This window comes from Aythya marila (genome assembly GCF_965140915.1).
Source record: "Aythya marila genome assembly, chromosome: 1".
Lineage (NCBI taxonomy): Eukaryota > Metazoa > Chordata > Aves > Anseriformes > Anatidae > Aythya > Aythya marila.
The window spans coordinates 89607777-89625120 of NC_139042.1; the positions used below are offsets into that span (position 1 = coordinate 89607777).

Genomic DNA, 17344 nt, shown 5'->3' on the forward strand with positions numbered 1-17344 from the left:
TATTTGTTAAATTTCCCTGAATATATAACATACAGTATGTTTGCCATGATAATGGGAAAAATAGAGTTGTCTATTTCTAAGCATTTCCATAAAACTGAATATTTAAACAATATAGGCTCATTCCCTGATAATTGTTACCTTCTAACAGTTTATTCTGTAAATAGTTTTTTTAAGTAATTTTGTTACCGATAGGTACTTAAAAGTACTTCTAGATGGTTATTTGTAAAAGTCAGATAATAACTGATTATTATATTTCAGGGTTGGCTAGTAGATCTTATCAACAAGTTTGGCACATTAAATGGATTTCAGATCTTGCATGATCGCTTCATGAGTGGATCAGCATTGAATGTTCAGATAATTGCAGCTCTCATTAAGTAAGTTTTTTAAAGAGTATGTTACATAGTTCAAGTTTTCCAAATATGTTTAATAGAATAATGAATTAGTACGAAACTGAGTCTTTTGAAGCACTCCCATTGCCACACCTCTTAACTAGTTGCCTTTAACTTTGATGTTTCGCATGCTTGTAAAGAGACTTAAGTTTCTAGAATAAATTGCTCCTTACTATCTTAATATTATACAACTATTGATTATGGCATTTGATCACTTTTTTCTTTGTTTTTAGGCCATTTGGACAATGTTATGAATTTCTAACATTACATACAGTGAAGAAATACTTCCTTCCAATTATAGAAATGGTTCCACAATTTTTAGAAAATTTAACAGATGATGAACTGAAAAAAGAAGCAAAGAATGAAGCCAAAAACGATGCTCTGTCAATGATAATCAAATCTCTAAAGAACTTAGCTTCAAGAGTTCCAGGACAAGAAGAAACTGTAAAAAACTTAGAAATATTTAGGTTAAAAATGATACTTAGGTAAGATGCTACTCCTAATATGATATGATCCCATTAATATTTATTTCACACTTCTTACGTTTAATTTCTCTTACAGGTTGTTACAAATTTCTTCTTTCAATGGTAAAATGAACGCACTAAATGAAGTTAACAAAGTAATAACCAGTGTGTCATATTATACCCATCGGCATGGTAATCCTGAAGAGGAAGAATGGCTCACAGCTGAAAGAATGGCAGTAAGTTCTCCTCTTCATCATAATTCACTGAATAGGTTCTCTTCCTTCTTATCGCTTAAACTGTAGAAGGAGCAGTATACGATGGATCTTGTACAGTACTTGTTTTCATATGTCATGTTGTAAACAGTAGGTATTGCATCATAGTAATAAGTCATTTTAATATCTTTCTGTGAAAAATGCTGTATTTGTTTCAAAGCTTCTGTTAAGAAATATTTTCAGTGCTGCTAAAAACGTGCTCTAAAAAGGGATCCTCGAATAGCATGTTTTTTATATAGGGTTTAAAAAGGAAAAAAAAATAGATGAAACAGGTGTTATTTATTTGAAACTTCAGTGACACTGTACCTAAAAATTGAACGTTCATTTAAATAAGAGTGTAGTCCACTTTTTATGCTTCGAATTATTTTCTTCTACTCAGAATTCTGAATGATTACACTCCTTTCCACCTTTCAGAAGCTGAAGTGTGTGGAAAAGTAAAATGTTCATCTGTATTCTTTTGTACAGAAAGTTCTAGACATAACATTTTGTGATTTTATTTAACATTCACAAACTTTGGATACTGTTCTATGCTTGAAAGCATATGTGACTAACAAATAACATGAGCATGTATGAAGTTAGAACAGTTTTGCTCTTTTCATCTTTGCAGAAGAACTTATTTTTGTTATTTTTGCACTATTCTGTCTCAGCATTGTAAATAGCTAATGGTTTATAATCTGCAGAAGGACTGCTGGCAGAATGGAATCATTGCTAAATTTGACCTTTTCAAGCAACAGGGAGAAATAGCTCTTTTCTTATGCACTCTTTATAGTTTGGCATCTCAGACAAGACCTCTGTTTTTAAATGAAAGTATCTAGGTTTATATATTTTGCAAGACTAGATTGAACATTTTAAGTCTATAATGAAGGACACTGCATTGGACAGTTTGCTGTGTATGTTTTTCTTTTTTGATGCTCAAAGTGCACACAGCTTTGTTTCAGTTGGAACAAAAAAATAAGTGTATGAAGCTATTTTCAGTCAATGACACCACTGAAAAAAATTGTATCTACTCAAATAGTTTGAATATTTGCCTCTAATTCAATTAGAAGCATTAAAAAAAATGCAAGTGGAAATACATAAATAATCTAAGCTTTTTACACATCAGTCTTTGCTTATGCCCTTCTTGTGTGCTATAGTATAGGGCATAAAAAAGCTAAAAGCGTCTTAAAATGGTTTTGATATTTAATGATTTTGAATCGGAAAAGTTTTGTTCCTTGAATAGAAGACGTAACTATTCTTCCTATTGGCTTTTTGTTTGAATTTGTCTGAACTTTTTTTATGCTTAGAGTTCATGATTTTAATATGCCAGGAAAAAATATCTTCCTTAAGGTATCACAATGTTGGGCACGTTGGATTACTTAAAACACTGATATTTTTAAAAGAGGAAATTAGAGATAAATACCTTCCTCTTGTTCTTAATCTTTCTAGCTTCTCACCATCAGAATATTGTATATAAAAACAATCCTTAACAGTCTGATTTATTATTATTTTTTAATTTGCTTAAATACTGATAGCACTTCAGTAATTTGAGATGGCATTACTTTCTTTTTATATTCAGGAATGGATCCAGCAGAATAATATTTTATCAATTGTGTTGAGAGATAGTCTTCATCAACCTCAGTATGTAGAGAAGTTAGAGAAGATTCTTCGTTTTGTCATCAAAGAGAAAGCCCTCACTTTGCAGGATCTTGACAACATTTGGGCTGCACAGGTAAAGAATTAAGCTGCTAGTCTGCTTCTGAGCAAGAAGGAGCTTATTCTATGTCATGTACTGAGAAGAGGAAGACTTGTGCTTCTTATGATTGGTAACAGACAAAGCTGAAGAAAAATCTGAAATCGAGTGATGGTCTTTTTCAGGATTCTGTATCTGAGAATTGTCTTCTCAAATGTGGTCAGTAAAAGAGATCAAGTATCTATGTATACAAAGTCTTAAAGAACAGCATCCTCTGGCAATCTGCTTTTAAGGGCTTAAGGGTCCACAAGAGCTGGTTACTTCTCAAGAACCACCTTATAAAATCACAGGAGCAAGCAATTCTGGTGTATCATAAGTCAAGTAAGCCGGGTGGGAGACCATCTTGGCTGAGTAGGGAACTCCTTTTGGAACTCAAGCAGTGAAAGAAAGCATGTGGTCTCTCTAAGGTCACGCAGGAAGATTACAGAGCTGCAGTTTGCATTTACAGAAGAAAACACAAAGGCCAAAGCTCAACTAGAGTTAAAGCTGTGCAGTGAGGTTTCAGATAACAAGCAAAGCTTTTTAGAAGTATGTTAATAGCAAGAGGAGGTCTAAAGAAAATAGTGGAACATTACTGGATGATGCTGGTCACTCTCCAGGTGGGGCTGCACCTACACAGTGTTCTATGTAGTTCTGGGCTCAACAACTTAAAAACTTAAGTGTTAAGATACTTGACTGTGTCCAGGGGAGGACAACAAAACTGGTAAAAGGGCTGGAGGGCGTGTCCTGTGAGGAGAGGCTGAGGACACTGGGTTCGATAAGCTTGGAGAAGAGGAGGTTTTGGGGTAACCTCATTGCTCTCCACAACATTGTGATGAGAGGAAATGAAGAGGGAGGTGCTCATCTTTTCTCTTTGGTATCTAAGTGACAGTTTGCATGGCTATGGGGCAAAGGTACATCAGGGGAGGTTCAGACTAGACATTAGGAAAACCTTTCTTACAGTGAGAGTGGTCAAACATTGGAACCTGCTACCTAGTGAGGTGGTTGATGCCCCATGCCTGTCCGTGTTTGAGGCATTTGGATAAGGCCCTTAATGATATGTTTTAACTTTGGGTCAGCCCTGAAATACTCTGACAGTAGGACTCGGTCTTTGTAGGTCTGCTTCAGCTAAAACTAATTTATTCTATGATTCAACTTTATTCTGTGATCCAACATTATTGTTGGTAAGTCTTCAGGAAACACCAAAGTTGAGCAAAGTCTGAATTATTGAAAAAAAAAAAAAAAAAGATTATGATGTAATGTTTTAAAATACAGTAAAAATATAGATTGTTATTCTCTAAATTTGCTACAGTTGTTTCACGTGTTTGTTTTTGTTGTTTGTTTTTTTTTTACTCACTTTTTTTTTTTTTTCCTGAGCAAGGAGCTATTAATGAGGCTTACAATAATGACTGTTCTGGAAATTGTTTAACAGCAAATGCTTTCATTTGTAATTTTTTGAATATTCACTTGATTACTTAAATGATCAGTGAAAATTGGCTTTCTAGTCTTGGGCTGCATGAGTTAGATCCCATAAAGGGCAGTTGAAGAGACATAATGATTATTAAATATTGAGTATACAGAAAATACACAGAAAATGAAGGGTAGTTTTAGGATAGAAATAAGCGTGAGAGCACATATCCTTGTTCATAAATAATTGGTAGTAAAACTGTTAACGTAATTGTACAAGCCCTTTAATCAGGTCAGGTGTGGGAAGGCTAAATCCTGTTTTCAAGATAGAGGGCTAACACAGCAATTGGGTACTACTATACCCCCTGTTAATACGTGTTTACAGTCTTCTGAACTGTAACAGTTTGACTTAAACAGATTATAGGTGTCCATATTCAGGCACCCCCTGTCCAGGTTTGTTTAAAGCACTTGGGACTGCAGGCAGTGTAGTGGCAGCTTGACTTGACATCTCTGATGTTTCAACTTCATAATCTCTAGACTTCAGTTCCAGCACGATAGTAACTACATAGGCTGAAACTTGAGACTTTTTTTTTTTCCTACTTATCCTCAAATATCATGTAAAAAAAAATACATCTTGTAACTCAAAGCAATCACGGATCACTTGAATTAAGGTGGTCATACTGTTTGGTTTCCAGATTGTCTGTGTAAGAAATCTGGGCAGTGGGGAAAGATTTAGAGAAGTAATTATGCTGCTTGTAGGCTTGTGTTAGCTATATTAGAGCCTCACCTTCTATAGGAAAAAGTAACCAAAATTTGGGCGGAGGGAATCTTAGACAGTTAAGTATATTACTCAGAGGCCCTGAAAACAGGAACTTGTGTATAAGTTAAAGCTATACTTCTGATGTTCCAGAAATGTATGAACAAGTGGTGCAATCCTTAAAAGACAGGGATAGCCCACCGCAACAGTTAGAAAATAAGTATAGGAATAAATCTTCCATGCTTTCAAATCTGCTTTACTCTGCTCACTTTTTTTCTTGCTTTCAGTTAGATTGTTGCCACGGTGCACTTGCAGGTTTGTTCTGTGTTTTTGCATTTCTTTTTTTTTCCATTGAAAATTGGATTCAGTAGGCCTTACTCGGGTAGATGTTTTCACTGTGGCTTTAGCCATGAAATTAAAACAGACTTAAAAAAAAAAAAAAAAAAAAAAAAAAAAAAAAAGGGGGGGGGGGAGGGTTGGGGTTAAGAATAGCCAAGTCTGCTAATATAGATATTTTTTTTTTCCATGTTCACTACTTCGCATGTTTAGTAGTTTTTAGTAGTTCTTATTAAATGATTGCCTCTAAGAGCAGCTGGAGCATGAAATTCGGTAGCGGGAGTTGATTTACTGTGTAGCTTTATATAACAGGCAGGCTATTTTAGCTCTGACTCAGTGCAGTACTGATGTGGTTTTGCTTTCAGACTGGAGCCATTATGTTTTTGCCTGGGTTTAGAGGGTGAGCATGCACAAATTTACAGTTAATGATACAGTAGTGCCCTGAGAATCTCAATATACAACTGGAATAAAAATAAGTAGTCCATGAGAAGTAATAAAAATATGCTACTTTTGGCCTTAGAAGGCAACATAAGCTTTAAGTTTTACCAGTCTTACGAAGACAGTGTTTACAAAATACAAATATGTTTGATTCAAGGAATAATGTTGAAGTCTCTAAAGGCAAGAATTAAGTTGCAACCTGTTGAGTTACAGGAGTTCATCCAGATGGACAAGAAACAAAATCGCAAAGATTAGTGTTGAGATTTTATTACTTACATTCTAGAGCATTTAACTGGAACTCTAAATGGGCTTCCCTGTTTCCATACAGTAAGCTCACAGTTCACACACCAGGTTTTGTATCTCCTCTTGCTGTGTTGTGCAGCTCAGTACATGCTTCTCCTTTCATATGTTACACTAGAGATGTTTTTTCTGTCCTGTACGCTCTCAGTTTTTCTTTCTATCCAGAAAATGGACTGCTAAGACAATAAAAATAGGAGATGTTTTGCAAAATTGAGTGGTATAATTGGTTTAGTAATTCTTTCTCTCATAATCTGACTGATAACATGAAAATGAATGTTGCTACTTGTTTTTTTGTTTTGTTTTGTTTTGTTTTTTAGTAAATTTAGGGCCCACAATTAAGAATTCTACAGTACATAAGCGGCTGTTTTTGTTGTTTTTAAGTGAACTACTGATGCGAGCTTTTAGAAGGAAATTATTTCCAAAACTGCTCAAGCATGTATTTTTAATATTGTAAAAGATTAATTACATCAGAGATTTTTTTTTCTGTCTTGCATATTTTATTCTACACTTGGAGGAAATTTTTCTATAGTAGAGCAGCTACTGATACATATAGTCCAAAACTGTTGTTTTTCATGATTGTAGATTTAAGATGTGCTATCCTGCTGGGAATTATAGGAAGGAAATGTTCTTCTCACCCAGAGTCAAAATTCAGTTAGCTGTTTTTTCTGTATTGTCTTGCTTCTTAAATGTCAAAATTGTGATATAGGCCAACCTCATATAAAATATTATCTAGTATATAACTCGACTTCGCCATTAGTTGTTCGGTTGATAGATTTTATAAGGTTATAAGCTGCTGTTGGCTAACAAGTTGTTCATGAATCTGCTAGCACAAAAGAAATATTTTAGCCTAAGAAATCATGTGGAAATATGTGGAAATACTGAAAATGCAGCTTAAATGAAATTCAGTGAAATTTAATCGAAAGTAGATTTTGACTCCTTTCCTTTTAAAAAAAAAAAAAAAAAGGAGAAAATACCGATTTGTAAATTTAAATGCTGGTGTAGACTTCATTTTACCATCCCAGATTTAAAAAATAAATATTGTGACTGCAGTAGTCATAATTCTAAATAAATACTTGTGTACATGCACAATGCACACACTTTTTGAATAGTTACACATACAAGGCAAACTTAAATAATATGATTTCCCAGTGAAATAGATACCAGTTTGACGCTGCTCCCACAACATCAGCTATTATTGCTGAGCACTTCAGACAGCCTTCTTGTAAAACCAATAGAGGATGTCGTACTACTTGAGTTAATATTGATTGTTACAAACGTTGGTCAATTCTTTTTGTCTTCTTGACAGGCAGGAAAACATGAAGCCATTGTAAAGAATGTACATGACCTCCTGGCAAAATTAGCTTGGGATTTCTCTCCTGAACAGCTTGATCATCTGTTCGATTGTTTTAAGGTAATTATGCATGTTTTGACTATACTCAGGAAACGGATTGTGAAGTTGGCTACAGATTTGTGACTCTTTCAACATGTTCTTTATGTGGGCAGTTTTCTTGTGTTAAAAGGCTTTTCTGTATATAGCAACAATTTGTAATGTCTACTGTTGAAACTGCTAGATTGTGTTACACTTTATTGAGCATCCACTGTGAGATTTTGTTTACTTCTTGTCTAAAGCAAAGGTTCATTATGCTAGTTTAATTGATGACCACTTCTGGATAATGCACATACATGCTGAGGACTGTAGGATTGCTAAATGTCACTTCAATGCTATGCATATTGACCTTTTCAAATAAATTACTTACATTTAATACCGTATTGTGTTCATTCAAAATTATTAATTGTTGGTGGTTTGATAAATAATGTTTTTATCTTAGTGTTAGAGTACCTTTCATGAAATTTATCAGTTATTGCTACTTACCGTCTTCAAGTAGAGGAGGAAGTGAGGGACTCCTTTCCCCACTTCATCTTTATCATGTAATAATTTTTCCCTGGTTAACATACACATAGGAGGAAACAGTCTCAGGAAGATAAAGTAAAATGTTTATAAACATAGAATGACTCGATTGTAGCCATTACACAAAACAACTTGTTTCTGAAAGATTGTGTTATTCACTGGCTTTTTGTGTATGCTAACATTTACATTTTTAGCTTCTAGTAGTAGTCATATGGACTGTTCTCCTGTTGCACTTTCAGGAGGTGAGAAAATGCAAGCGAGCTTTGTAGACTCAGTTTTCTGTTTTTAGATAAATGCCTGACAGTAACATTTTGGCTTTCATGCAATTTGTGCTCCAATTAATGGGTGACTTCTGATTTAGTAAATACGAGCGGAATGCTCCATAATTTAGATATTGACATAAATGCTCAGAAGTTTTATGGGTAAGCCATCATGTCTGACTCAGAGATGGATATGAAGCAATGTTATATTGATAACTCACTCAGAAAAAAGGTTAACTTGATAGAGAGAGCATTTGTTTCTGTCAGATTCAGAGGCACCAGTAATACTGCATTTTTACTCATTTAGTGATTGTAAGTTAATTAGGAGTGTTTTAAGTATAAGCACAGGAGATTTGAGAAAGCATTTGTAAGAAACAGCTGAGTCCAGTATGTTTTGACTACTTGTGAACTGGTCAGTGTTGTTAACTTTTACAAGCATATCTGTGGTGTTTATATAAAGATTCTTAATTTCTAAGTCTCAAAGTTAAATACGTTTTAACTGTAAATGCTAGAACTGTTCAGTTTTGACTTAGGTATTTCTGTAACGTGGTATTTTTAATGAAAAAATGTGAATACTATTTATATTTTTACATCATTTTTAATTGTTCATGTTACAGCATATGAGATTAAAAAAGCGTAACTTTGATATTGAATAAAATCTTTCTTTAGGCAAGTTGGACAAATGCAAGCAAGAAACAGCGTGAGAAGCTACTTGAGTTAATCCGTCGTCTTGCAGAGGATGACAAGGATGGTGTGATGGCGCACAAAGTGCTGAACCTTTTATGGAATTTGGCTCATAGTGACGATGTACCAGTTGATATCATGGACCAGGCTCTTAGTGCCCATATTAAAATCTTAGATTACAGCTGTTCACAGGTGTGTAATCTGGTATGATTCTGTTCTGAAATCAGGCACTAAAAGTCCTCCCCATTCCCCCTCCGTCCCTCTGCCCCCCACCCCCAAAAAAAAAATGTAAGGGTGTTGGTAATACAGCAAAAGTCATCCAGAATATTTAATTCATCATGCTTAAAAATGAATCTATTATACAACTTTACAGCCATTGGCAGGTTTTGTTTTGTAGTTGAGAAACTGCTCCTCATGGTTTCTTGATATTTTATAGCAGTTTAGTCTAACCAATTAGTAGAAGTATTTGAAAGGAGAAAAGGCAAATTAATTTAAGATGGATGATCCTATCTAACTGTAGTTTCTCTTGAATATGTACTGAATTCTTCAGTGGTTGTTGCAGGAATAGTTCGTATCACACTGATGGCTTCTGCTAGGATGCAGTGCTGTTCAGATAATCTTAAGAATGAATGCTTGAGAACTAAGCTGGTCTAGTAGTTGTGTGGCTTTGTATGTTCTGTTCTGTTGTGGAAGCAAATAAAGTAGGGGAATGATTATTGTTTCTGAAATATACTTGATTGTGAACACTTGTTCTTTAAGGATCGAGATACACAAAAGATCCAGTGGATAGATCGTTTTATAGAAGAGCTTCGCACAAATGACAAATGGGTCATTCCTGCACTGAAACAAATTAGAGAAATTTGCAGTTTGTTTGGTGAAGCACCACAGAATATGAGGTAAGAATGGTATGCAAATACCGTGCTGTCTCTTATAAGTTGGGAGAATTGGAACAAAGCTTCTTTTTGCTTTTTTCTTTTTTTAATTTTAAGTGAGAGGCAGGGAGACCTTAGTTAAATCATTACATGTGTTTGAAGATGTTCTTTTGTGTTTTAATGTGTATAGACCACATCTAAAAATTAAAATACATAGTGTTTTGTAAGAGAGCATTGACATGAACTCTTCTTCTGAAACATGCTTTTACTTGTTTTTAGAAGAATAGTAGTCTGATTTGCAGATATTTGCAGAGAATCTGGATTTGTTTTCTGTTACCTATGGGCTTCAGTGCTTAACAGTGAAATTAGATTACGAAGTATAAATAAAATATATTGTGTATAATTAAAAATATATATATGAAAAGCCAAAAAAGGACTTGTTCAATGAAACCAAGTTTCTAGATTTTAAGTATTTACTCACTACAGAAATTGCCAAAAAAATTTTGTATCTGCATGAGAAATTTTACAAACTTTAGGAAACTGTTGTTTATTTATCAGTGCTATATAATTGCTTTGTTTTCATTCCTGTAAGCAAGTAAACTATTCAAATCGACATTGCTGTTAAAGTCTGCTTACAAGATCTAGGCAGGGAAAGTTGAAGAAAACAAACCTTCAGTTTGCCCAACACTACCTTCTTACTGATACTGGTTGAAGTAGCTGTGATGTTGCATTTCTGGCTCTTAGAGGCTTCTTTATTAATTTAGTTTGCAACATATTTCTCAGTTTTCATGACACTTTAATCCATTACAATTTTTCATTAATGATTGCTTGTGGTTTTTGCAGCAAGGTCACAAAGATACTAATTTTATTAGCACACGTGTCTGTTTTCTGTGTATTAGTTCTTAACTTTTACAGGCTCTAAGATCTAGGGGAATGTAGCTACCTGGTTACTTGTGGTACTTGTTCCAGTTGGACACTTCTTAGCATAGTGCCTGAACAAAAAAGTTTTGCTTTCAATTCTTGAAGCAGAGCTCATTCAAGGCACTGATTGGGTTTCTGCTCTGAACTAATCTTGGAAGGAACCTAGTTTTTGTGTTTTGTTTTGTTTTGTTTTGTTTTTTTAGACTACAGAAATTTAATTTTGTTGTAAGGTAAGCATATGTACAGTTGGATGGCTTGAATCTCTCCCTACTTCTGGTCAGATCGTCTCTTCCATTTGTCAAACTTCATTGATATCTTCATTGCAGTATGTGGTAATACGTCAGTTTTATGCAGAATTTGAAAACACATGAAGTAGGAAAGAAAACTTTGGATTAAAGGTTTTAAACAGGGAACTCTCATATGAAGAAGCATTTATTAGGAAGATGCATTTGAGGGAGTTCTTTAATCAGAAATTATTGTACAGGTGACGGGGACACCATAGTGAGTTAAAACATGATTTTGAAGTAATTAGTGACTTTCCAGTCCTCCAAGTTCCAGATAATTTGTAATATTGATACAGTTGGGAAACTGTAATGCATGCATCTCACACACATCAACTTAAAACCTAAATCTCTAATGTCCTCCTAGAATTTGGGTTGAAGATAGGTTGAAACAGTTGGTCATTGCGACAGTTGTCTTAAAATATCTCACAGAGCTTTCTGTGTGTGACATCAGTTCCATAATCCATATACTACTCTTTTGGGTGTTTAAATTCATTTGCAATTAAAAGTTTAGTCCAGAAGGAGTAAGGCTGTTGATGGTTGGCAAACATAAGTATAAATTACCTTCTGTCATTGGCACTGTAGAGATTCTTTTGGGGAGGAGGATCTAATTGTTGACAGGTATTTCTGAAGTTGAGCAAAGTGACAAATAGGTTATAAACGTTGCCAAAGCAACTATAACTTCCTGACCACAGGGAAACACTGTATGTTTTGGGAGTTTAGCTTAACTAGAATTGCAGTGGCATTAGAAAGTAGTTCTTGGATAGGTGCAAGGATACCAGTTAATGTTAAGAAATAGTCAGCTTCGTTACTCAGTGATTCTTAGGGTACAGAAAATTACCCATTTTTCTGTGTTGAAAAGGAGAATGTCTCCAGTAGACCACTCTCAAGTGCTTAGGCTTGACCTGTGTCTACCCTAGCAGTACAAGGTTGGTCTCCAAAATTACTTGCCTAGAAGAATTAACTGAACATTGATAGGACCTTCTGTAACAGTTTGAATTTTGTAACTGCTTTAAGACAATGATGAACTTAGTCTCAAGTAACTTTTTTTTTTTTAACCTAAAAGAAGAATTTGCTGGTTTATGTCTCTGGACCTTTAATGTCTGTTTTTAATGGTAGATAGCATTTACTGGCTTAATAGAAAATCTCTCGACTTTGAAAGCTGAGTCATATGCAGTATTATGCGAGGCAAGTTATATGGGATAAATCTTACTTTAAAAAAAAAAATCCATTTAAATTAAGTTGGTTGGGTCTTTGGCTTTGTCACTGTGAATATTTTTTGTAGAAAATAAAGACAGTCTAATTACTGTATGTTCTTCTTAGCATTTCCAAAGTACTTTGGCATTCATTTCAAAATGATACCTTTTCTTCCTATACGTTGGCTTTTGCTATCCATTTAGCAGAAGAGTAATGGAAAGACAGCAGTTTTGCCCTTAACATCCATTTTTCATGTTTCTCAGTTTATTGGTAAAGCAGTATATTATAATGGAAACATCATCAAATAGCCCAACCTTAGAGGCTTATGGAATGATTTTGTAGTTTTCTGTGGAATTCGCTTTAACTGTAGAAAGCAAACTTGAAAAGTCTTGTCAAATTAGTTTTTTTTTCTGTGCATTTGTACAGTCATCTTGCCTTTGACTCCATCCTAGCAGATGATTAAAATAACAGCTCACATGTTGCTCACACATACGATGCAACAACTCCTAGCTCATAAGTCGAGTTCTTACAAGTACCGACTTTTTGAACTGGTTGCTAACCCAGGTGAATCCAGATGTCCAAATTTTCTGTTTGTGCATGTGATTGAGGGGTGTGAGGGGCAAAATGTGAAGTGTATCTTGGAAGATCTACTTAGTCTTCTGCAGATGAAGCTTTCCCTTGGCTATATTTGGAGAGATGGATACAAATAGCTAATATTATGAGCGTATGAACCAAGCTATCGGCATCTAAATTCAACAAAATACACCTTGCTTATGCTCATTCCCTTAAGTGTTTCACCACCTGTCTTTCTGAAATTGTCAAAGTTCTTCGTTAATGTTACCTTTTGTCAATACATCTTTCTCTCTAGAGCTAGTGTCTCAGGTAGCCACTAAAACAGACATACAATCTTTTGCTGCTTTTACTGCTAGTTTATACTTAGATGGGGGGCTGACAGAGTTGGAATGAAGTGTACTTGGAAAGTTGCTTATGGTGAAAACAAAAGACATTCTTTCTGTATATATGAAGTCCTGTATGTTTTCTGCCTTCATGCTTCTATGTATTTCGTTTTCTGTACTGCAGACTTCTGCTTTTTTTAACACAATTCGTGCTTTAAATGCCTCTTCCAAGCTGTTCTGGAAAACTCTGCATATTATGAAACAATCTTTTGAAGATGTCTCTGCTTAGCAGGCCATATTCTGTTGGTAGCAGATAACAAAATTACTGGATATCTGGGAAGAAAGTTGATGGCTTCTGTCTTTTAAACCCAACTTGACAGTGATCTTTGTTCTGATGAAGCAATTGAGCTGTTGTCATTACATCTACAGTGCAGCCTGGTTATCAGCTGCAAGATCATTAGCAGCTGATTATGGAACTAGGATTTCTTGCCTCCCCTACTGTTCTCATACTGCGTGGTGATATTGCCAAGTGTTGTAGCTCATGTGGTACCGAGACCAGGTTCCCCAGGAAGGATGAGAGTTCCTACCAGCAATCTAGTCAGCTAGCTCTGGAGTGTACTCTGAGAGTTGGAGGAAAGGAGAACAGTTCTGAAATCTCAAATATTTCTTCTGGGCAGGCTATTGGGAACAGCAGTACAACAAATAGCTCCTTTTTCCCCCCTTTCTCTTAGAAGAGCCATGCAAATTTGCATTGGCTACGCAGCCAAGATGTGAGTGCCGTGATATAGAGGAGTTGAAGCATTTTAAGGTTACTCTGCAGGGGCGATGAGTAGTCCCACGTTCTAGAATTTGATAGTGCTCATGGCATGTGGGTGTTGTACTCAAGCTGTGTATTTGCTCTTGCAGTTTACTTTTGCAAACTAAATACGACTAATATCCTTGAAGAGTAGCATTTTGGTCAGATTTTTTATAGTAGACATAAATTATTATTTATTTGTGGTGTTTCTTTTGAACTTTCTTTTTTTGTTGTTTTTTTTTTTTTTTCTTACACTATACGTTGCATGTAACTGACTTTTTGTCTGTACCAACTTTTTTAGATATTGTCAGGGAAGGAAAAAAGCAATGTAGAGTTGTGCAGCGTTTTGAAGTACTGACAAATATAAGACTGTGAGCTTTCATTCTGAAAATGAACAGTTTTAGTTTGTTTAAATATTAAATTAAGAAAATAATATCGGATGTGGAGGAAACTGTGGTTATGCATATTGTAGCTGTACTACAGCTGAGAGTCTCCGTCTTTACTGTGCGGTTTGCAGGAAGGTATTTCTATTCCTGACTTGCTGCAGATATTCTGCCTCCGGTCTATTTAACTGCTCAGATTGCTTCGATACCTTTCATATGTACTACAACTGTATAATCCTCATTATGTAACTGCTTTTAATAACTGGTAAAAACCATTGATGCATCAGAAGAAAAATAAAAGCATTGTCAGAGACCTAGTATGCTTTTTATTTTAGATATTGTAGCAAAGTTTAGAACTTGCATTGAAGACATTAGTTTTTTGAATTAGCTTATGGACTGTTAGGTGCAAGACTTCTCTGGTTTTTTCTTACAACACTTATATTTTAATTTCAGTCAAACTCAACGAAGTCCCCATGTGTTTTACCGACATGACTTAATCAATCAACTTCAGCACAATCATGCCCTAGTTACATTGGTTGCAGAAAATCTCTCTGCCTATATGGAAAGCATGAGGCAGTATGCTAAAGGTAAGTTATTAAATAAAAATTGGCCTCATAAATACTGTGTAAAAACTCCAGTTGAAAATAGAGTTGAAAGCCAATTCTCCTAATGAAATAACTGTTATTGCTTGTTCACTCAATTTTAGAGCATTTGTGGGTTTGATAGCATTTGTGGTGTCATACTGGTCAAGAAAAGCTTAAAATGCAAATGGTTTGTTGGTTCATGATTGAAAACATGGTGGTCTACAGCACAACATGGGGAAGTGACTGCACAGGTTTATCTGTGAGTTGATAAGCATCATCTTGCCCTACTTAGATTAGGGTGGTGGTTTTTGTGAAAAGCCATAATAATAATCTTGAATATACTCCCACTCCTAGTTTTGAATTTTTGTAGGGTCCTTTGAGAAGTTTAATAAATTCTGTTTGAAGCCATTGTTTGGAAGTTGTCACAGAGAAGGACTTAAGACCACAGTGGTACCATTTTATTTTATTTTTTTTTACCATGCAATTCTGTTTCTGTTTATCTGCTTTCTTACTGTGTTTGGTACCAACAATACTTGGGCAGCATATTGTGTTAGTATTTATATACTTCAGTTTAAACTCAGCCCTGCACTGATGAGTTTGCATTCTTATTCTTGAAGGAAGCTAGCTTTCTAGCTACTGAAGTAGGAGTAGGGGAATGAAGGAGAATGTTGGACAATAACTGTCCCTGTAACGCTGGACCAACAGTACTCTTATGTATTGAACTAAGCCAGCAAAACTGAGAGGAGGAAATTTACCCCCACGTGTGTACCTTGTTGACTGCAACCAAGGACCATTCTACCCTATTCATACACATGCATACCCTACATAGCACCCTACCAACCTGTTAGTTACATCTCAAAAATGGCACTATAACGTGTAGGAATTCAGTTCTGACTGTTTGGAGAGAACAGGATATGTGCATTTTGGAAAGTCTGTCTGTGTGGGGTTGTGTCTTCCTATGCATAGGTAAGTTGCCTACAAACCTTTAATTCTGTAATTCTTTTAATTTTGGAGTGCTTGATACAGATACCTAAAATTTTCTTTGAAATCTTGTTTTAAGAGTGGTGCAATGTGAAAATGATAGTTTCATCCTGGTGTAGGTTAATGAGTACTACATTTAAGCTTAATCTGCATACCATAGCTATATTTTTTTGTATTCAGAGGTACATGGGAGGGTTTACCCTAATCTAAGTGTTTTCATTAATGATAACACTGTACTAATTAATATTTAAATGGTACTAAATGGTTTGTTGTGTTCTCAAGCAGTAGTGTCTTAAGTTTAGTTTTGTCTGGGAAGGTACAAGAGTGCGTGTGCCTTACTTCATGTAACTTCTATAAGCTATCGGAGTGCTGTTTAACTTTGCAAAAGTGATGCAAAAACACAATTCCATTTATAGTGAGCTTTGCATCTTAACTCTTTGGATAGCTCTCTTTTTCTTGGACTTCGGCCAGTGATGAAAATCTGGGGTTTGGCCTCAGGGTTTTAAAGGAAACACAATCAGCAACTTTCTAATGCATTTGTGTTTGTCCAAAAATACCCTACACATGCTATTCATATATAAACTGTTATTCATTGATTTCAATTAATTTTTAACTCAGAAGCCAAAAAGTCATTTTTGACAATATTTACCTATCAAATTGTCAATGACTTTAGCACAAAAATTAGGCTAATGTCTTGAATATTTTTTTTTCTTAAGCAAAAAACTTCATCCCATTCCCATATTCCTCCCAGCTCCCCCCCCCCCCCCCAAACATGCACAATGACTCAATAAAGCAGTAATATAAACATTTTTGGCACAGTAGAAATTAAAAATTTGCAAAGAGGATAACTTCAATCTACTCAGAAATCAATTAAATTGTGCTTTCTTGAAATGAAGCTGCTGCAAATTTTCTTCCCATTTATATCAGAGTGCAAAAACAAAGGAGCAATAGTGCAGCTTTTTTTTTCTTCCTTGGTACTTTGTTTGCTCTTTATTATGTATTACACCATCTACTAATCTTCTAGTTACTATACTAAGACAGTAATACATAATTCCTACCTATACAACTTAGTTCAGGTTTTGTAGAATAAGTAGAGCAGAATACAGAGAAAACAGCATCAAATTTTCACTCGTCCCAATATTTCCACCCCTTCCTGGAGGAGGGGAGAAGATAATGGGAGGGGAGAAGATAACGGGAGGGATGGGAATGAATGAAAGGAGAAGGAAGTTTGTCGTGATTGTACAGACAGATGGTAAGAACCGGACAGCTGTAGAATCAAACTGAGGTGGTGAAAGTGAATGGGACAGAGGAAGAAGATTGAAGGCTAAAACCCAAACAGCCCAGGACAGAGAAATGCCATAGGAAAAAAAAAAAGTCCTGTTGCCAACTCCAAAATCACTGTGTATTTTGTGAAATTTTTGTATTAGTTTTGAACTTGCAGTATTTTTATTTTATGAAGGAAAAGGCTGCTATAACTATATTGTGTGAAGAAGACAACAGATGTTTCTA

At 35.1% G+C, this 17344-nt stretch overlaps 1 protein-coding gene across 2 annotated transcripts in view; it reads left to right on the forward strand.

Moving 5' to 3' along the window:
- USP9X (ubiquitin specific peptidase 9 X-linked) overlaps positions 1–17344 on the forward strand; it is a 99852-nt gene that overhangs the window by 35647 nt on the left and 46861 nt on the right. For both annotated transcript variants that reach the window (XM_082778699.1, XM_082778698.1), the window contains exons 7-14: positions 259–374; positions 623–874; positions 951–1089; positions 2681–2833; positions 7378–7482; positions 8910–9116; positions 9684–9820; positions 14724–14857. In XM_082778699.1, the coding sequence (XP_082634825.1) occupies positions 259–374; positions 623–874; positions 951–1089; positions 2681–2833; positions 7378–7482; positions 8910–9116; positions 9684–9820; positions 14724–14857 (1243 nt within the window). The remainder of the gene's footprint in view (positions 1–258; positions 375–622; positions 875–950; positions 1090–2680; positions 2834–7377; positions 7483–8909; positions 9117–9683; positions 9821–14723; positions 14858–17344) is intronic.